We start from the raw sequence: 20,596 nt of genomic DNA, 5'->3' as shown, positions 1-20,596 counted from the left end.
ACGCGGGGACGTCCCGGCGTCGTGGGGACAGAGGTGACGTTGTCGGGGGGTTGGGAGGGTGGTGGGCTTGGGGTTGTTTGGCCATGATGTCACCGTGGGGCTGGGTGCACGAGGGACGTGGGACATTGGCCATTGTGTCATCTAGAACCTTAGGACCTGGGGACATGGGGACATCGGCCATTGTGTCATCTAGAACCTCAGGACATGGGGACCTGAGGACGTTGACCATCATGTCATCAAGAACCTCTGGAGCTGGGGACATTGGTCATCATGTCACCTAGAACCTCAGGACCCTGGGACATCGGCCATTGTGTCATCTAGAACCTCAGGACATGGGGACATGGGACATTGGTCATTGTGTCATCTAGAACCTCAGGACCTGGGGACATCGGCCATTGCGTCATCTAGAACCTCAAGACCTGGGGACATGGGACATTGGTCATCATGTCATCTAGAACCTGGGGACCTGAGAACGTTGGCCATTATGTCATCTAGAACCTCAGGACCTGGGGACATGGGACATTGGTCATCATGTCACCTAGAACCTCAGGACCTGAGGACATGGGAACATGGTCCATTGTGTCATCTAGAACCTCAGGACCTGGGGACATGGGACATTGGTCATCGTGTCACCAAGAACCTCAGGACATGGGGACATTGGTCATCATGTCATCTAGAACCTGAGGACCTGGGAACTTGGCCATCATGTCATCTAGAACCTCAGGACCTGGGAACCTGGGGACATCGGCCATTGTGTCATCTAGAACCTCAGGACCCGAGGGACATGGGACATTGGTCATCATGTCATCTAGAACCTGGGGACCTGAGGACGTTGGTCATGTCATCTAGAACCTCAGGACCTGGGGACATGGGGACATCGGCCATTGTGTCATCTAGAACCTCAGGACCTGGGAACATGGGGACATCGGTCATTGTGTCATCTAGAACTTCAGGACCTGGGGACATGGGACATTGGTCATCATGTCACCAAGAACCTCAGGACATGGGGACATTGGTCATCATGTCACCTAGAACCTCAGGACCCTGGGACATCAGCCATTGTGTCATCTAGAACCTCAAGACCTGAGGGACATGGGACATTGGTCATCATGTCATCTAGAACCTCAGGACCTGAGGACATGGGGACATCAGCCATTGTGTCATCTAGAACCTGGGGACCTGAGGGACATGGGACATTGGTCATCATGTCATCTAGAACCTCAGGACCTGAGAACGTTGGCCATTATGTCATCTAGAACCTCAGGACGTGGGGACCTGGGGACATCGGCCATTGTGTCATCTAGAACCTCAGGACCCGAGGGACATGGGACATTGGTCATCATGTCATCTAGAACCTGGGGACCTGAGGACGTTGGTCATGTCACCTAGAACCTCAGGACCTGAGGACATGGGAACATGGTCCATTGTGTCATCTAGAACCTCAGGACCTGGGGACATGGGACATTGGTCATCATGTCATCTAGAACCTCAGGACCTGAGGGACATGGTGACACCGGCCATTGTGTCATCTAGAACCTCAGGGCCTAGGGACATGGGACATTGGTCATCATGTCACCAAGAACCTCAGGACCCTGGGACATTGGTCATCATGTCATCTAGAACCTCAGGACCTGGGAACCTGGGAACATCGGCCATTGTGTCACCTAGAACCTCAGGACCCTGGGACATCAGCCATTGTGTCATCTAGAACCTCTGGACCTGAGGACATGGGACACTGGTCATCATGTCACCTAGAACCTCAGGACCTGAGGGACATGGGACATCGGCCATTGTGTCACCTAGAACCTCAGGACCTGAGGACATCAGCCATTGTGTCACCTAGAACCTCAAGACCTGGGGACATGGGGACATCAGCCATTGTGTCACCTAGAACCTCAGGACCCGAGGGACACGAGTTGACGGCCACCCCGTCACCACGTTTTTGGTGGCCACCGTTGACTTCGGGCTGTCACCGTTGTCCCCTCCCGGTGCCCCCACCCACCCACCGCTGTCCCCAACGTCACCGTGACCCCGTTGTCCCCGTGTCACCTGTGTCACCCAACGCCCCCCCCCCCGTCCTCGCGTCCCTTTGTCCCCTCCTTGTCCCACTGCAGGGATTTCCCTCAAAATAACCAAATTTCCCCTTTTTTTAACACTTTTTTTATTAATTTCCCCTTTTCCTGGATTTTTCTTTTTTTTTGGGGGGGTTTCACCCCCAAATAAAATTTTCCGCCCCCCCCACCCCTTCCACGCGTCCCTCCTGGGGTTGGGGACGTTTGGGGACACCTCAGCACGAGCTGGCGGCTCCTGGGGAGAAACGGGGGGGTCATGGGGGTCCCCAAAACCTGGGACACCCCCCCCAAAAAATTTGGGGTGTCCCCCCCCCGAGGTCACCTGGGTCACTTTTTTTTTTGGGGTGGGGGGGACAGGGGGGGACACGTACCGGGGCCGACGAGGTGGGACGCCTCCGGAGGGGGACGGTGGCGGCTGTGGGGGGAGGGGGTCATGGGGGGGGGTTGGGACGTCCCCGTGTGTCCCCATGTCCCCCCCCCATGTCCTCCCCATGTCCCCAATGTCCCTCCATGTCCCCAATGACCCCCCATGCCCCTCCATATCCCCCATGTCCCCCCCATGTCCCCCCATGTCCCCATGATCCCCCCATGCCCCCCCTTGTCCCCAATGTCCCCCCCATGTCCCCATGACCCCCCCATGTCCCCCCCATGACCCCAATGTCCCCCCATGTCCCAATGACCCCCCCATGACCCCCCTTGTCCCCATATCCCCCCCATGTCCCCCCCATGTCCCCAATGTCCCCCCCATGTCCCCATGACCCCCCTTGTCCCCCCCCATGACCCCAATGTCCCCAATGTCCCCCCATGTCCCCATGTCCCCCCCATGTCCCCAATGTCCCCCCATGTCCCAATGACCCCCCCATATCCCCATATCCCCCCCATATCCCCCCATGTCCCCATGACCCCCCCATGTCCCCAATGTCCCCCCGTGTCTCCATGACCCCCCCATGTCCCCCCATATCCCCCCAATGTCCCCCCCATGACCCCCCCATGTCCCCCCCATGTCCCCAATGCCCCCCCATATCCCCCCATGTCCCCATGACCCCCCCATGTCCCCAATGCCCCCCCATGTCCCCAGTGTCCCCCCATGTCCCCCCCATGTCCCCAGTGTCCCCCCCATGACCCCATGACCCCCCCCATGTCCCCATATCCCCCCCATGTCCCCAATGCCCCTCTGTGTCCCCAATGCCCCCCCCATGCCCCAATGTCCCCCCCATGTCCCCAATGTCCCCCCCATGTCCCCAGTGTCCCCCTCCCCACCCCCCCACCTTGCTTTGCTCCGGCACTTGCACTTCCCACCTGGGGGGGGGACAACAGAGGTGACAGGCATGAGGGGGGGGGGACATGATGTCACACATGGGTGTCCCTCCCCTTGGGGACCCCCAGGTGACACTGGGACCCCCCCCCCAGTGACTTGGGGACACCTTGGGGACAACTTGGGTACAATTTGGGGACACTTTGGGGACACTTTGGGGACACTTTGGGGACAATTTGGGGTCACCTTGGGGACATTTTGGGGACACTTTGGGGACACTTTGGGGACACCCTGGGGACACCTTGGGGACAATTTGGGGACATTTGGTGACAATTTGGGGACACCTTGGGAACAATTTGGGGACACTTTGGGGACAACTTGGGGACAATTTGGGGTCACCCTGAGGACACCTTGGGGACACCCTGGGGACACCTTGGGGACAATTTGGGGACACTTTGGGGACAACTTGGGGACAATTTGGGCATAATTTGGGATCATCTTCTGGACACTTTGGGGACACTTTGGGGACAACTTGGGGTCACCTTGGGGACATTTTGGGGACAATTTGGGGACAATTTGGGGACACTTTGGGGACATTTGGGGACACTTTGGGGACACTTTGGGGACATTTTGGGAATAATTTGGGGATAATTTGGGGTCACCCTGAGGACACCTTGGGGACACCCTGGGGACACCTTGGGGACACCTTGGGGACACTTTGGGGACATTTGGGGACATTTGGGGACACTTTGGGGACACTCACTGAGCAGCACGACGATGCCGGTGACGCACAGGACAGCCGCCACCACCAGGCCCCCCACCCGCAACTGGTGCCAGTCTGGGGGGGGGGAGGGGGGGGAGGGGACACGGTGACAGGGGGGGAGGGGACATCGTGTCCCCTCCCCCCCCCCTTGGGGACACCGCTGTCACCCCCCCTTGGGGACACCGCTGTCCCCACACTCACCGTAATAGAAGGGACTGGTGGCATCTGGGGGGGGGGGGAGGGGTCAGAGGGTTGCTGGTACCAGTATGGCCCCTCCCCCAATCCCAGTATGAGCCCCCAGTTCCCAGTATGATCCCTTCCAATCCCAGTATGACCCCCCCAATCCCAGTACAGCCCCTCCATTCCCAGTATGACCCCCCCAATCCCAGTATAACCCCTGATTCCCAGTATGACCCCTCCAATCCCAGTATGACCCCCCCAATCCCAGTATGAATCCCCCAATCCCAGTATGACCACCCCATTCCCAGTATAGCCCCCCCATTCCCAGTAGAACCCTCCCATTCCCAGTATGCCCCCCCATTCCCAGTACAGCCCCCTTATTCCCAGTATGACCCCCCCATTCCCAGTACAGCCCCCCCATTCCCAGTATGATCCCCCCCAATCCCAGTACAGCCCCCCCATTCCCAGTATGACCCCCCCCATTCCCAGTATGCCCCCCCAATCCCAGTATGACCCCCCCAATCCCAGTACAGCCCCTTTATTTCCAGTATGATCCCCCCATTCCCAGTAAGCCCCCCCCATTCCCAGTATGATCCCCCTCAATTCCCAGTAAGCCCCCCCCAATCCCAGTATGACCCCCCTATTCCCAGTATGCCCCCCCCCCATTCCCAGTACAGCCCCTCGCCACTTCCCAGTTCATCCCAGTTCATCCCAGTTCATCCCAGTTCATCCCAGTAACTCACCCAGGGACTCCGAGCTCCCTCTTGCCAGGGGCAGAACTGGGGGGGGGGGGCAAAAACCAGTTTGGGGGGGGGGGACAAACCCAGTGCCCCCAGTTCCCCCCCAATTACTCCCAGTTCCCCCCAATTACTCCCAGTTCCCTCCCAGTCCCCCCCTAACCCCCCCCCAGTTCCCTCCCAGTCCCTCCCAGTCCCCCCCAGTCCCCCCCAACCCCCTCCCAGTCCCTCCCAGTCCCCCCCAGTCCCCCCCCAATCCCCCCCCAGTCCCTCCCAGTGCCCCCCAGTCCCCCACAACCCCCTCCCAGTCCCTCCCAGTTCCTCCCAGTCCCCCCCAACCCCCTCCGAGTCCCCCCCCAATCCCTCCCAGTCCCCCCAGTCCCCTCCAACCCCCTCCCAGTCCCCCCCCAATCCCCCCCAGTCCCTCCCAGTCCCTCCCAGTTCCCTCCCAGTGCCCCCCAGTCCCCCCCAGTTCCCCCCCAATCCCTCCCAGTTCCCTCCCAGTCCCTCCCAGTCCCCCCCAGTCCCCTCCAGCCCCCCCCGAATCCCCCCCAGTCCCTCCCAGTTCCGCCCAGTTCCCCCCCAATCCCTCCCAGTCCCTCCCAGTTCCCCCCCAGCCCCCCCAGTCGTTCCCAGTTCCCTCCCAGTTCCCCCCAGCCCCTCCCAGTATTCCCCCAGTCCCCCCCAGTCCCCTCCCAGTTCCCCCCAGTCCCCCCCAACCCCCTCCAACCCCCTCCCAGTCCCTCCCAGTCCCTCCCAGTCCCCCCAGTACCTGCAGCCAGCAACACCAGCACCCCCGCGCCGCCCCCCCCCATGGTGACCTTTGACCCCTGGGGGGGGGGGGAGGGGTCAGGGGGTGCCCCTCCCCCCCCAGCACCCATCGCGCCCCTCCCCCCCCCCCCCCCCAAAAAAAAAAGGCACCCTTGGGTGGGGGAGGGGCGGTGAGTCACCCGCCCCGGCGGGCGAATTCCTTACTGGGGCGTTACTGGGAGGCAACTGGGAGGAACGGGAGGGGGGAGGGGGGGGCACCCAACTGTCCCTCCCCCCCCCCCCCCAAAAAAAATGACCCCCCCGGGGTGCCCCCACCCATGGGTGCTGCCCCCCCGGTCCCCCCCCAATAGCACCCAGCTGCCCCTCCCCCACCCAAAAGCCCCCCCCCCCCAAGGTGCCCCCCCCAAAAGACCCCCACCCATGGGTGCCCCCCCCATGGGTGCCCCCCCCCACCCCAGGGTGCCCCCCACCCATGGGTGCCCCCCCCATAGCACCCAGTCCCCCCCCCACGCTAAAGAACCCCCCCAAATTTGCCCCCCCCCCCAAATTACCCCCCCCAAAAGACCCCCACCCAAGGGTGCCCCCCCCAGGGTGCCCCCCCCCACCCCAGGGTGCCCCCCCCCCGCTCACCTTCCCGCACCGACACCACCAAAACAGGAACAGGACTGGAGGGGGAGGGGGCGTGGCCTCACCTGGAGGGGGCGTGGCCATCCAAAAGGGGGCGTGGCCAGGTGAGGGGGCGTGGCTAGGGTCAGGGGGCGTGGCCACGCCTCCCCCCCCGGGTGTAAACGAGTAGTGCAAGGTGTAAACTAGTTGTAGTGCGAGATACACACTGGTAGTAGTGAAAAACACTGGTAGAGTAAGGCACTAGTTGTAGTGCGAGGTGTAAACTAGTAGTAGTGCAAGACGTAAAGTAGTTGTAGTGCGAGATACTAGTTGTAGTGCAAGGTGTAAACTAGTTGTAGTGCGAGATACTGGTAGTAGTGAAAAATGCTAGTAGTGTAAGGCACTAGTTGTAGTGCGAGGTGTAAACTACTAGTAGTGCAAGACGTAAAGTAGTTGTAGGGCAAGATACTAGTTGTAGTGCAAGATGTAAACTAGTTGTAGTGTGAGATACACACTGGTAGTAGTGAAAAACACTGGTAGTGTGAGGTACTAGTAGTAGTGCAAGACGTAAAGTAGTTGTAGGGCAAGATACTAGTTGTAGTGCAAGGTGTAAACTAGTTGTAGAGCGAGATACACACTGGTAGTAGTGAAAAACACTGGTAGTGTGAGGTACTAGTTGTAGTGCAAGGTGTAAACTAGTTGTAGTGCAAGATAGTAGTTGTGGTGCAAGGTGTAAGCTAGTTGTAGTGCAAGGCACTCACTAGTTGTAGGGCAAGACATAAACTAGTTGTAGTGCAAGGTGTGTGCCCACTAGTTGTAGGGCAAGACATAAACTAGTTGTAGTGCAAGATACTAGTTGTAGTGCAAGATACTAGTTGTAGTGCAAGGTGTAAGCCAGTTGTAGTGCAAGATGTGAACCCACTGTTACACAAGGTGTAAACCAGTTGTAGTGCAAGACAAACTAGTTGTAGTGCAAGGTGTAAACCCATTGTACCTCAAGCTGTTAACCCATTGTAGCACCAGGCGTAAACCCGTTGTAACACAAGGTGTAAACGCATTGTGACACAAGGTGTAAATCCATTGTAGCACCAGGTGTAAACCCATTGTACCACAAGGTGTAAGCCCATTGTAGCACCCAGTGTAAACCCATTGTACCGCAAGCTGTAAACCCGTTATAGCACCCAGTGTAAACCCATTGTAGCACCAGGTGTAAACCCATTGTAGCACCCAGTGTAAACCCATTGTAGTGCCAGGTGTAAACCCATTGTATCACCCGGTGTAAACCCATTGTAATGCCAGGTGTAAACCCATTGTAACACAAGGTGTAAACTCATTGTATCACCTGGTGTAAACCCATTGTACCGCAAGCTGTAAACCCGTTATAGCACCCGGTGTAAACCCATTGTAGCTCCAGGTGTAAACCCATTGTAGCACCCGGTGTAAACCCATTGTACCACAAGCTGTAAACCCATTGTAGCACCCAGAGTAAACCCATTGTAGTGCCAGGTGTAAACCCATTGTACCGCAAGGTGTAAACTAGTTGTAGTGCAAGGTGCAAACCCATTGTACCACAAGCTGTAAACCCATTGTAGCACCCGGAGTAAACCCATTGTAATGCCAGGTGTAAACCCCTTGTAGCACAAGCTGTAAACCCGTTGCAGCACCCGGAGTAAACCCCTTGTAGGCACCCGGAGTAAACCCATTGTAATGCCAGGTGTAAACCCCTTGTACCACAAGCTGTAAACCCGTTGCAGCACCCGGAGTAAACCCCTTGTAGCACCCGGAGTAAACCCCTTGTAGGCACCCTCCCCCAGCGTCCCCGCCGCCGCCGCCTCCTCCTGGCCCCGCGCCCGTCTCCGCGTCACCCTCCCGGCGGTGCCACCCGGCGCCGGGGGCGGTGTCCCCTCCCCCCCCCTCCTTGTCCCCAAGTGTCCCCGTGTCCCCCCCCACCCCCCAAAAATGTCCCCCCCACCCCAAAAATGTGTCCCCCCCCCCCCAAAAAATGTCACACGGGGGGGTGCTCGGCGGGGGCTTTATTGGCGCTGCCGCGGTGACGCGTCCCCGGTGACCTCCTGGGGGGGGGACATTTTTTGGGGGGGGGGGGGTTAGGGGGTCCCCAACCCCCAGGGGACATCGGGGGGGGGGTGGGGTGGCGGTGGGGGTCCCCAAATTTTCGGGTGGCTCAAGAGGAAAGGGGTCCCCGAAAGGACACGGGGGGGCCCAAAAATATGTCCCCATGTCCCCAAATGCCCCCCAAAAGGACCCAAGTGTCCCCAACCCCTTGTCCCCATGTCCCCAAATGCCCCCCCCAAGGTGACCCAAATGTCCCCAACCCCCAGGGTCCCCAAACACCCCCCGGACACCCCCAACCCCAAAAACCCCGTGACCCCAAATGCCCCCCAGAATGACCCAGATGTCCCTAAATGTCCCCAAGCCTTTGTCCCCATGTCCCCAAGTGCCCCCCCAAGGTGACCCAAATGTCCCCAACCCCCAAATGTCCCCAAACACCCCCCGGAAACCCCCAACCCCAAAAACCCCATGACCCCAAATACCCCCAGGATGCCCCAGATGCCCCCCAGAATGACCCAGATGTCCCCAAATGTCCCCAAGCCCTTGTCCCCATGTCCCCAAATGCCCCCCCAAGGTGACCCAGCTGTCCCCAACCCCCAATGTCCCCAAACACCCCCCAGACACCCCCGACCCCAAAAACCCCATGACCCCAAATGCCCCCAAGAGGACCCAGATGCCCCCCAGGAGTCCCAAAATGTCCCCAAATGTCCCCAAGCCCTTGTCCCCATGTCCCCAAATGCCCCCCCAAGGTGACCCAAATGTCCCCAACCCCCAATGTCCCCAAACACCCCTCGGACACCCCCGACCCCAAAAACCCCATGACCCCAAATACCCCCAAGAGGACCCAGATGCCCCCCAAGATGCCCCAGGTGCCCCCCAGGAGTCCCAAAATGTCCCCAAATGTCCCCAAGCCCTTGTCCCCATGTCCCCAAATGCCCCCCCAAGGTGACCCAAATGTCCCCAACCCCCAGTGTCCCCAAACGCCCCCCGGACACCCCCAACCCCAAAAACCCCATGACCCCAAATACCCCCAGGATGCCCCAGATGCCCCCCAGAATGACCCAGATGTCCCTAAATGTCCCCAAGCCTTTGTCCCCATGTCCCCAAGTGCCCCCCCCAAGGTGACACAAATGTCCCCAACCCCCAAATGTCCCCAAACACCCCCCAGACGCCCCCAACCCCAAATACCCCATGACCCCAAATGCCCCACAAGATGCCCCAGATGCCCCCCAGGAGTCCCAAAATGTCCCCAAATGTCCCCAAGCCCTTGTCCCCATGTCCCCAAATGCCCCCCCAAGGTGACCCAAATGTCCCCAACCCCCAAATGTCCCCAAACACCCCCCAGACGCCCCCAACCCCAAAAACCCCATGACCCCAAATACCCCCAGGATGCCCCAGATGCCCCCCAGAATGACCCAGATGTCCCCAAATGTCCCCAACCCCTTGTCCCCATGTCCCCAAGTGACCCCCCAAAGTGACCCAAATGTCCCCAACCCCCAGGGTCCCCAAACACCCCCCAGACACACCCAACCCCAAAAACCCCATGACCCCAAATACCCCCAGGATGCCCCAGATGCCCCCCAGAATGACCCAGATGTCCCTAAATGTCCCCAAGCCTTTGTCCCCATGTCCCCAACTGCCCCCCCAAGGTGACCCAAATGTCCCCAACCCCCAAATGTCCCCAAACACCCCCCGGACACCCCCAACCCCAAAAACCCCATGACCCCAAATGCCCCCAGGATGCCCCAGATGCCCCCCAGGATGCCCCAGATGCCCCCCAGGAGTCCCAAAATGTCCCCAAATGTCCCCAACCCCTTGTCCCCATATCCCCAGGTCCCCCCCAAGGTGACCCAAATGTCCCCAACCCCCAAACGTCCCCAAACACCCCCCGGACACCCCCAACCCCAAAAACCCCATGACCCCAAATGCCCCCCAGGATGCCCCAGGTGCCCCCCAGGAGTCCCAAAATGTCCCCAAATGTCCCCAACCCCTTGTCCCCATGTCCCCAACTGCCCCCCCAAGGTGACCCAAATGTCCCCAACCCCCAATGTCCCCAAACGTCCCCCAGACACCCCCAACCCCAAAAACCCCATGACCCCAAATGCCCCCAGGATGCCCCAGATGCCCCCCAGGATGCCCCAGATGCCCCCCAGGAGTCCCAAAATGCCCCCAAATGTCCCCAACCCCTTGTCCCCATGTCCCCAAGTGCCCCCCCAAGGTGACACAAATGTCCCCAACCCCCAAATGTCCCCAAACACCCCCCCGGACACCCCCAACCCCAAAAACCCCATGACCCCAAATACCCCCAAGATGCCCCAGATGCCCCCCAAGATGACCCAAATGTCCCCAACCCCATGTCCCCATGTCCCCAAGTGCCCCCCCCAAGGTGACCCAAATGTCCCCAACCCCCAAACGTCCCCAAACACCCCTTTGTCACCCCCCCAGACCCCAAATCCCCCCCCAAAACCTCACCCCTAGCAGAGATACTCCCTCTCCTCCTCCTCCTCCTCCTCCTTCTCCTTCTCCGTGCTTCGTCCCCGGCTCGTCGCGGCGGTGACCGCCGCCGACGATGATGGGTTGGTGACGGGGGGTGACACCGGCCGGGGGGGGGTCTTGGGGACCTCGGGGGGGGGCTCGGTGGCCGTGAAGACGTCGACGCGGAAAATCCAACGCCCCGGGACCCCCACGTTGCTGGTGCGGCCTATGGCCAACACGGCGGGCGAGCGCGAGCCCGGGATGTTGTAGTAGTGGACGTCGTCCCCGCTGTTGAAGCCGGCCTGGGGGGGGGGATTTAGTGGGGGTTTCTGGGGGGGTTATGGGATGGGGAAGGGGAATCGGGGGGGTTTAGGGGTGGTGTGGGGGTGGTTGGGGTCAATTCCTGGTGGTTTGGGTTCAAATCCTATGAGTGGCGGCCCAAATCCTATTAATTGTATCTCAAAGCCCATTGGTTCTGCCCCAATTCCCTTAATTCTGCCCCAAATTCCATGATTTGGACACCAAATCCTATTAATTCTGCCCCAAATCCTGTTGATTCTGCCCCAAATTCCCTGATTTGGGCACCAAATCCTACTAATTCTGCCCCAAATCCTGTTGATTCTGCCCCAATCCCTTTAACTCTGCCCCAAATTCCCTGATTTGGGCACCAAATCCTATTAAGTCTGCCCCAAATCCCATTGATTTTGCCCCAATCCCCTTAACTCTGCCCCAAATTCCCTGATTTGGGCACCAAATCCTATTCATTCTGCCCCAAATCCCATTGATTCTGCCCCAATCCCCTTAACTCTGCCCCAGTCCCCTTAACTGTGCCCCAATCCCATTAACTGTGCCCCAAATCTTATTAATTCTACCCCAAATCCCATTGATTCTGCCCCAATTCCCTTAACTCTGCCCCAGATCCCCTGATTTGTGCACCAAATCCTATTGATTCTGCCCCAAAACCCCTTAACTCTGCCCCAATCCCCTTAACTCTCTCCAAATCCCCTTCACTCTGCCCCAAATCCTATTAATTCCGTGCCAAATCCCATTGATTTTGCCCAAATCCCCTTAAATCTGCCCTAAATCCACTTAACCCTGCCCAAATCCCTTTAACTCCACTAAAATTCCCTTAAATCTTCCCAAATCCCCTTAATTCCCCCCAAATCCCCTTAACTCTTCTCAAATCCCTTTAAATCTTCCCAAATCCCCGTAACTCTTCCCAAACCCCCTTTAACTTCACCAAAATCCCCTTAACTCCCCCCAAAACCCCCTTTCCTCCCCCAAAACCCCTTTCCTCCCCCAAAACCCCTTTCCTCCCCCAAAACCCCTTTTCCTCCCCCAAAACCCCCTTTCCTCCCCCAAAACCCCTTAACTCCCCCCAAATCCCCTTAACTCCCCCCAAATCCCCTAAACTCTCCCCAAATCCCTTTAAATCTTCCCAAATCCCTTAACTTCTCCAAAATCCCCTTAACTCCCCCCAAAAACCCTTAACTCCCCCCAAACCCCTTTAACTCCTCTAAAATTCCCTTAAATCTTCCCAAATCCCCTTAACTCCCCCAAAACCCCCTTTCCTCCCCCAAAACCTCTCCCCTGGGGTCGGGGTGTCCCCGCTGTCCCCCCCCGCTGTCCCCCCCCGCTGTCCCCCTGTCCCCACCTGTGCCGGGACGCCCCCCAGCCCGGTGTGGGGGTCTCCCTGGTTGGCGATGCCGGTTGTCCACTGGATGTCCCCGTAGTTGAGCATGATGAAGGAGGTGACACCGTCGGTGGCCAGCACGGCCTGGAAGGTGTTCACCTGCGGGGACACGTGGCACCTTGTCACCCTGTCACCCTGTCACCCTGTCACCCTGTCACCGCGTCACCGTATCACCATGTCAACCTGTTACCGTGTCACCGTGTCACCCTGTAACCCTGTCACCCTGTAACCGTGTTACCCTGTCACCCTGTCACTGTGTCACCTCATCACCATGTCACCCTGTCACCTTGTCACCCTGTCACCCTGTCACCATGTCACCCCGTCACTGTGTCACTGTGTCACTATGTCACTGTGTCACCCTGTCACCCTGTCACCGTGTCACCCTGTTACTGTGTTACCCTGTCACCCTGTCACCATGTCACTGTGTCACCGTGTCACCCTGTCACCCTGTCACTGTGTCACCCTGTTACTGTGCTACCCTTTCACCCTGTCACCATGTCACCGTGTCACCCTGTCACCTTGTCACCCTGTCACCCTGTCACCGTGTCACCGTGTCACTGTGTCACCCTGTCACCATGTCACCGTGTCACCCTTTCACCCTGGTGTCACCAAGTCACCTTGTCACCCTATCATCATGTCACCCTGTCACCGTGTCACCCCATCACCGTGTCACCATGTCACTGTGTCACCATGTCACCCTGTCACCCTGTCACTGTCACCACTTCACCGTGTCACCCTGTTACCATGTCACTGTGTCACCATGTCACCGTGTCACCCTACCACCGTGTCACCCTGTCACCATGTCACCGTGTCACCCTGTCACCATATCAACCTGTCACCGCGTTACCACATCACCGTGTCACCCTGTCACCGTGTCACCCTGTCACCCTGTCGCCGTGGTCCCCGGATCCACGGCACCATCTTGTCCCTCTCCCCGTTGCCCTCCCATGTCCCCGTTGTCCCCTTGTGTCCCCGTGCCCTATATCCAGCCTCATGTCCATCCCGTGTCCCCACCCCCCACCCCGACGTCCCCCCACCGCCCCCCACCCCCTCCCCGTGCCCCCTCTCACCCCCCCCTTTTCATCCCCTCCTTGTCCCCTCCTTGTCCCCTCCTTGTCCCCTCCTTGTCCCCTCCTTGTCCCCTCCTTGTCCCCACGTGTCCCCCCCCGTCCCCACCTTATCAGAGGCGGCTCCGAAGAAGGCCACGCGGTCCCAGGTGGCCACGAAGGCCCAAGTGGGGCTGGGGGCTTCCTCGGTGGGGGACACGGCGGGGGCCAGCTCGCGGGTCAAGCGGGCCAGCAGCTCCGGGGACCGGGTTTGCCGGTAAAAGACGTCCCCTCCCAGTCTGGTGTCCACGTCGGCCCAGTACGGGGCCACGAAGGGACGGTGGCCGGGCAAGGGGAAGGGGTTGGGGGTGAATTCGGAGACCCCCGTCCCGAAGGAAACCACCCCGTTGTTGTTCACCTGCGGGAGAGGTGGCGGTCAGCTGGTGGCACCCATGGGTGGGGTGGGGGTGGGGGGTGGGGGTGGGGTGGGCACCAAGCGTGGTGGCACTCGGTCACGGTGGGGGACACCGGTGGCGGCGTGGTCAAGCGTGGTGGCAACCAGTTAGGGTGTCACCAACTCATGGTGTCGCCAACTCATGGTGTCGCCAACTCATGGTGTCATCAACTCATGATGTCATCAGCCATGGTGTCCCCAACTCATGGTGTCCCCAACCATGGTGTCCCCAACTCATGGTGTCCCCAACCATGGTGTCCCCAACTCATGATGTCATCAACCATGATGACCCAAACCCATGGTGTCCCCAACCACGATGTCCCCAACCACGGCGTCCCCAACTCATGACGTCATCAACCATGATGACCCAAACCCATGATGTCCCCAACCACGATGTCCCCAACCACGGCGTCCCCAACTCATGACATCATCAACCATGACGCACCAAACCCATGATGTCCCCAACCACGATGTCCCCAACCATGGCACCTCCAAGTCATGATGTCATCAACCGTGATGACCCAAACTCATAGTGTCACCAACCACGATGTCCCCAACCATGGTGTCCCCAACCACGATGTCCCCAACCATGATGTCCCCAACCATGATGTCCCCAACCACGGCGTCCCCAACTCATGACGTCATCAACCATGACGCACCAAACCCATGGTGTCCCCAACCATGGTGTCCCCAACTATGTCGCCTCCAACCCATGATGTCCCCAACCATGATGTCCCCAACCATGGCGTCCCCAGCTCATGACGTCATCAACCATAGTGTCTCCAACTCATGGTGTCCCCAAACCATGGTGTCCCCAACCATGACGTCCCCAACCATGGTGACCCCAACTCATGACATCATCAACCATGATGACCCAAACCCATGGTGTCCCCAACCACGATGTCCCCAACCACGACGTCCCCAACTCATGACGTCATCAACCATGACGCCCCAAACCCGTGATGTCCCCAACCACGACGCCTCCAACCCACGACGTCGTCAACCAACGTGACCCAAACCCACGGCGTCCCACCCCCGGTGTCCCCAAGGGTGTCCCCAACCCCCCGCCCCCCCCTCCAGCGCCCCGCCCCCTCTTTCCCACAATGCCCCGGGGCCCAGGCACTCACGTAGAGGGAGCGGTGGGGGACCCCGTAGAAGGAGAAGGTTTCCCACAGCGCGATTTCGGGGCTCATGCCGTCGTCCTCGCGGGGGGTGGCCGCGTCCCCCTCCTCCGGCCCGAAGGGGTAGAGCAGCTCGCTTGTGGGGCGCCCACCTGGGGGACCCCAAAAAACCAAAAAGTGGGCCGGGGGGGGTGGCCCAGGAACACCAGTATCACCTTGGGAATATCCCAGTATGGGGTTGGGACTCCCAGTGTAACCTCTTGACTCTCCAGTATGAGTTTGGGACTCCCAGTGTCAGCCTAAGACCATCCCAGTATGGGTTTGGGACTCCCAGTGTTACACTGGGACCATCCCAGTATGGGTTTGGGACCCCCCAGTATGGGGTTGGGACCCCCAGTGTTACCAGTTGACTCCCCAGTATGGGTTTTGGACATCCAGTGTTACACTGGGACCATCCCAGTATGGGTTTGGGACTCCCAGTGCCACCTTGGGACCTCCCAGTATGGATTTGGGATCCCCAGTGTCACCCTGGGACCATCCCAGTATGGGTTTGGGACATCCAGTGTCACCTGGGACCATCCCAGTATGGGTCTGGGACATCCAGTGTCACCTGGGACCATCCCAGTATGGGGTTGGGACTCCCAGTGTTAACTTGGGACCATCCCAGTATGGTTTGGGACTCCCAGTGTTACACTGCGTCCATCCCAGTATGGGTTTGGGACCCCCCAGTATGGGTTTGGGACCCCCAGTGTAACCACTTGACTCCCCAGTATGGATTTGGGACATCCAGTGTTACACTGGGACCATCCCAGTATGGGTTTGGGACCCCCCAGTATGGGGTTGGGACCCCCAGGGTCACCTTGGGACCATCCCAGTATGGGGTTGGGATCCCCAGTGTCACCCCGGGACCATCCCAGTATGGGGTTGGGACCCACCAGTATCATCTTGGGAACATCCCAGTATGGGGTTGGGACTCCCAGTGTAACCTCTTGACTCCCCAGTATGAGTTTGGGACTCCCAGTGTCAGCCTAAGACCATCCCAGTATGGGTTTGGGACTCCCAGTGTTACACTGGGACCATCCCAGTATGGGTTTGGGACCCCCCAGTATGGGTTTGGGACCCCCAGTGTAACCACTTGACTCCCCAGTATGGGTTTGGGTCATCCAGTGTCACCTGGGATTATCCCAGTATGGGTTTGGGATCCCCAGTGTCACCCCGGGACCATCCCAGTAGGGGATTGGGACCCCCAGTGTCACCCTGGGACCATCCCAGTATGGGTTTGGGTCATCCAGTGTTACACTGGGGCTATCCCAGTATGGGTTTGGGACCCCCCAGTATGGGTTTGGGACCCCCAGGGTCACCCTGGGACCTCCCAGTATGGGGCTGGGACCCCCAGTGTAACCTCTTGACTCCCCAGTATGGGTTTGGGACAACCAGTGTTACACTGGGACCATCCCAGTATGGGTTTGGGACTCCCAGTGTCAGTCTGGGGCCATCCCAGTATGGGTTTGGGACTCCCAGTGTCACCCTGGGACCATCCCAATATGGGTTTGGGACCCCCCAGTATGGGTTTGGGACCCCCAGGGTCACCTTGGGACCATCCCAGTATGGGTTTGGGACCCCCAGGGTCACCTTGGGACCATCCCAGTATGGGGTTGAGACTCCCAGTGTAACCACTTGACTCCCCAGTATGGGTTTGGGACATCCAGTGTTACACTGGGACCATCCCAGTATGGGTTTGGGACCCCCCAGTATGGGTTTGGGACCCCCAGGGTCACCTGGGATTATCCCAGTATGGGGTTGGGATCCCCAGTGTCACCCCGGGACTATCCCAGTATAGGTTTGAGACCCCCCAGTGTCACACTGGGACCTCCCAGTATGGGTTTGGGTCATCCAGTGTCACCCCTGGACCATCCCAGTATGGGTTTGGGACTCCCAGTGTCACCCAGAGACCATCCCAGTATGGGGTTGGGACTCCCAGTGTCACCCTGGGACCTCCCAGTATGGGTTTGGGATCCCCAGTGTCACCTCAGCACCTCCCAGTATGGCTCTGGGACCTCCCAGTATGGCTGTAGGACCTCCCAGTATGGCCCTGGGACCTCCCAGTATGACTTTAAAACCTCCCAGTATGGCTTTAAAACCTCCCAGTATGGCCCTGGGACCTCCCAGTATGGCTCTGGGACCTCCAGTGTCACCTCAGCACCTCCCAATATGGCTGTAGGACCTCCCAGTATGGCTCTTGGACCTCCCAGTATGGCTTTAAAACCTCCCAGTATGGCTTTAAAACCTCCCAGTATGGCCCTGGGACCTCCCAGTATGGCTCTGGGACATCCAGTGTCACCTCAGCACCTCCCAGTATGGCTGTAGGACCTCCCAGTATGGCCCTGGGACCTCCCAGTATGTCTTTAAAACCTCCCAGTATGGCTTAAAGACCTCCCAGTATGGCTCTGAGACCTCCCATTATGGCTTAAAGACCTCCCAGTATGGCCCTGGGACCTCCCAGTATGGCTCTGGGACCTCCAGTGTCACCTCAGCACCTCCCAGTATGGCTCTGAGACCTCCCAGTATGGCTCTGGGACCTCCCAGTATGACACTGAGACCTTCCAGTATGGCTTTAAAACCTCCCAGTATGGCTTAAAGACCTCCCAGTATGGCCCTGGGACCTCCCAGTATGACACTGAGACCTCCCAGTATGGCTTTAAGACCTCCCAGTATGGCTCTGAGACCTCCCAGTATGGCTTAAAAACCTCCCAGTATGACACTGGGACCTCCCAGTATGGCTTTAAGACCTCCCAGTATGACACTGAGACCTCCCAGTATGGCTTTAAAACCTCCCAGTATGGCTTTAAGACCTCCCAGTATGACACTGAGACCTCCCAGTATGGCTTTAAAACCTCCCAGTATGGCTTTAAGACCTCCCAGTATGGCTCTGGGACCTCCCAGTATCCCCCCAGATGGGCCTGGGAGCCTCCCACACCCCACGGGTGCCCCATGGGTGCCCCCCCACGTCCCCAGGGTGTACCCCCCATGTCCCCAGGGTGTCCCCCATGTCCCCAGGGTGTCCCCCCCGTGTCCCCGGGGGTCCCCCCGCACTCACCCGTGTGGCCGAGGAGGAGGAGGAGGAGGACGGGGGCAGCCTTCATCTGCCTGGACCTGGGTGGGGGCGGTTCCGTGGGTGTCCCCAAGGGTGTCCTTGTCCCCAAGAGTGTCCCCAAGGGTGTCCCTGTGCCCACGGGTGTCCCCATCCCCATGGGTGTCCCCAAGGGTGTCCCTGTCCCCAAGGGTGTCCCTGTCCCTAAGGGTGACCCCATGGGTGTCCCTGTCCCCAAAAGTGTCCCCATCCCCATGGGTGTCCCTGTCCCTAAGGGTGACCCCATGGGTGTCCCTGTCCCCAAAAGTGTCCCCAAGGGTGTCCCTGTCCCCATGGGTGTCCCCATCCCCTTGGTGTCCCCGTCCCATGGGTGTCCCTGTCCCCAAAAGTGTCCCCATCCCCATGGGTGTCCCTGTCCCTAAGGGTGACCCCATGGGTGTCCCTGTCCCCAAAAGTGTCCCCAAGGGTGTCCCTGTCCCCATGGGTGTCCCCATCCCCTTGGTGTCCCCGTCCCATGGGTGTCCCTGTCCCCAAAAGTGTCCCTGTCCCCAAGGGTGTCCCTGTCCCCATGGGTGTCCTTGTCCCCAAGGGTGACTCCAAGGGTGTCCTTGTCCCCAGGGGTGTCCCTGTCCCTAAGGGTGACCCCATGGGTGACCCCATCCCCATGGGTGTCCCCGTCCCTATGGGTGTCCCTGTCCCCATGGGTGTCCCTGTCCCCAAAAGTGTCCCCATGGGTGTCCCTGTCCCTAAGGGTGACCCCAAAGGTGTCCCCATCCCAAAGGGTGTCCCTGTCCCTAAGGGTGACCCCATGGGTGTCCCCATCCCCATGGGTGTCCCTGTCCCTGTGGGTGTCCCCATGGGTGTCCCTGTCCCCAAAAGTGTCCCCAAGGGTGTCCCTGTCCCCATGGGTGTCCCCATCCCCATGGGTGTCCCCATGGGTGTCCCTGTCCCCAAAAGTGTCCCCATGGGTGTCCTTGTCCCCATGGGTGTCCCTGTCCCTAAGGGTGACCCCATGGGTGTCCCTGTCCCCAAAAGTGTCCCCAAGGGTGTCCCCGTCCCAAGGGTGTCACCATGGGTGTCCCTGTCCCCAAAAGTGTCCCCAAGGGTGTCCCTGTCCCATGGGTGTCCCTGTCCCCAGAAGTGTCCCCAAGGGTGTCCCTGTCCCCAGGGGTGTCCCCATGGGTGTCCTTGTCCCCATGGGTGTCCCTGTCCCTAGTGGTGACCCCATGGGTGTCCCTGTCCCCCCCCCCCAACCCCAATGTCCCCCCCCAGTGTCCCCACTCACCCCAGTGCCATGGTGCCACTGGTGCCCACTGGGGTGGCCCGGAGCTGATTTATCCCCTGGGAGGGGACGGGGACAAGGGACAGGGACAAAGGGGGGGGGGGCGGGGGGGACGGGGGGGGCACCTCCCAGAGCCCCGGGGCGGTTCCGCCTCCGTTCCCACGGCACTGGGGACACTGGGATGTACTGGGAGGGACTGGGGGAGCCAAAAGGGAAGGGGGGCACTAGGGTGGATTGGGGACACCGTGTTGGGGGGGGAACTGGGAGGGACTGGGAGGACTGGAGGGGGTGCTGTGAGGGACTGGGATATACTGGGAGGGACTGGGGACGCTGGGGGTGAGACTGGAGGGGTGAATTGGGATATATTGGGAGGGGTGGGGGACACTGGGAGGTACTGGGAGGCACTGGGGACATAGAGGGGGGTGGAACTGGGACATACTGGGGGGGTGACTTAGAGGAACTGGGGCTACTGAGGATCACTGGGATGTACTGGGAGGACTGGGACATAATGAAAGAGGATGGGTCACTGGGGGGGGGGCACTGGGAGTGAACTGGGAGATAACTGGGGACACTGGGAGCGGACTGGGACAAACTGGGGGATAACTGGGAGTGGACTGGGACAAACTGGGGGATAACTGGGATGTAGCCAGGACACCCTGGGGTTAACTGGGGGGGTGGGAACCGGTGCCAACTGGGACATACTGGGAGGGACAGCGGTGGCCCGGGGCGATGCCAGTGGCGGTTCCCAGTATCCCTCCTGGCACTGGGGACGCATCCGGGACTGGGGGGGGGGACAGGGACACGTGGCCACCCCCTCGGGGGACCCAGGTGCCACCCCCCACCCAGGGGACCCAGGTGCCACCCCCCCAAGGGACGAAATTGTCACCCCCCCAGGGTCCCCAAGTGCCACCCCCCCACCCCAAGGGGATCCCAGTGTCCGGGTGTCACCCCCCCCAGGGACCAAATTGTCACCCCCCCAG

At 59.7% G+C, this 20,596-nt stretch overlaps 3 protein-coding genes across 3 annotated transcripts; all 3 read right to left on the bottom strand.

Annotated features, from left to right (window-relative positions):
- Positions 1-136: 136 nt before the first annotated feature.
- On the bottom strand, positions 137-1,988 carry LOC311426231 (uncharacterized protein). Its single transcript, XM_084502431.1, has 10 exons — positions 1,855-1,988; positions 1,720-1,814; positions 1,624-1,680; positions 1,268-1,355; positions 1,084-1,227; positions 861-956; positions 554-601; positions 459-506; positions 372-419; positions 137-196 (listed from the first exon to the last, which is right to left on the bottom strand). The coding sequence occupies exons 1-9, from the start codon at positions 1,877-1,879 to the stop codon at positions 373-375; spliced, it is 648 nt and encodes a 215-aa protein (XP_084358557.1). The 5' UTR covers positions 1,880-1,988; the 3' UTR covers positions 137-196; position 372.
- Positions 1,989-2,137: 149 nt separating this feature from the next.
- Positions 2,138-6,463, bottom strand: LOC311426232 (FXYD domain-containing ion transport regulator 3-like). The gene is made up of 8 exons (XM_084502432.1): positions 6,409-6,463; positions 5,780-5,837; positions 5,014-5,049; positions 4,292-4,315; positions 4,091-4,165; positions 3,341-3,371; positions 2,444-2,487; positions 2,138-2,307 (listed from the first exon to the last, which is right to left on the bottom strand). The coding sequence occupies exons 2-8, from the start codon at positions 5,820-5,822 to the stop codon at positions 2,288-2,290; spliced, it is 273 nt and encodes a 90-aa protein (XP_084358558.1). The 5' UTR covers positions 5,823-5,837; positions 6,409-6,463; the 3' UTR covers positions 2,138-2,287.
- A 1,939-nt stretch (positions 6,464-8,402) lies between these two features.
- LOC311426226 (sushi, nidogen and EGF-like domain-containing protein 1) lies at positions 8,403-19,630 on the bottom strand (the record flags this gene model as incomplete). The annotated part of the gene is made up of 7 exons (XM_084502424.1): positions 8,403-8,456; positions 10,927-11,231; positions 12,584-12,721; positions 13,799-14,086; positions 15,250-15,395; positions 18,341-18,396; positions 19,620-19,630. The coding sequence occupies 6 exons, from the start codon at positions 19,628-19,630 to the stop codon at positions 10,929-10,931; spliced, it is 942 nt and encodes a 313-aa protein (XP_084358550.1). The 3' UTR covers positions 8,403-8,456; positions 10,927-10,928.
- Between the last annotated feature and the right edge of the window lie 966 nt (positions 19,631-20,596).

Source organism: Aythya ferina, assembly GCF_964211825.1.
Source record: "Aythya ferina genome assembly, chromosome: 39".
Taxonomy (NCBI): domain Eukaryota; kingdom Metazoa; phylum Chordata; class Aves; order Anseriformes; family Anatidae; genus Aythya; species Aythya ferina.
The sequence above is the reverse complement of the archived record's forward strand: the minus strand, read 5'-3'. Positions and strand labels throughout refer to the sequence as shown.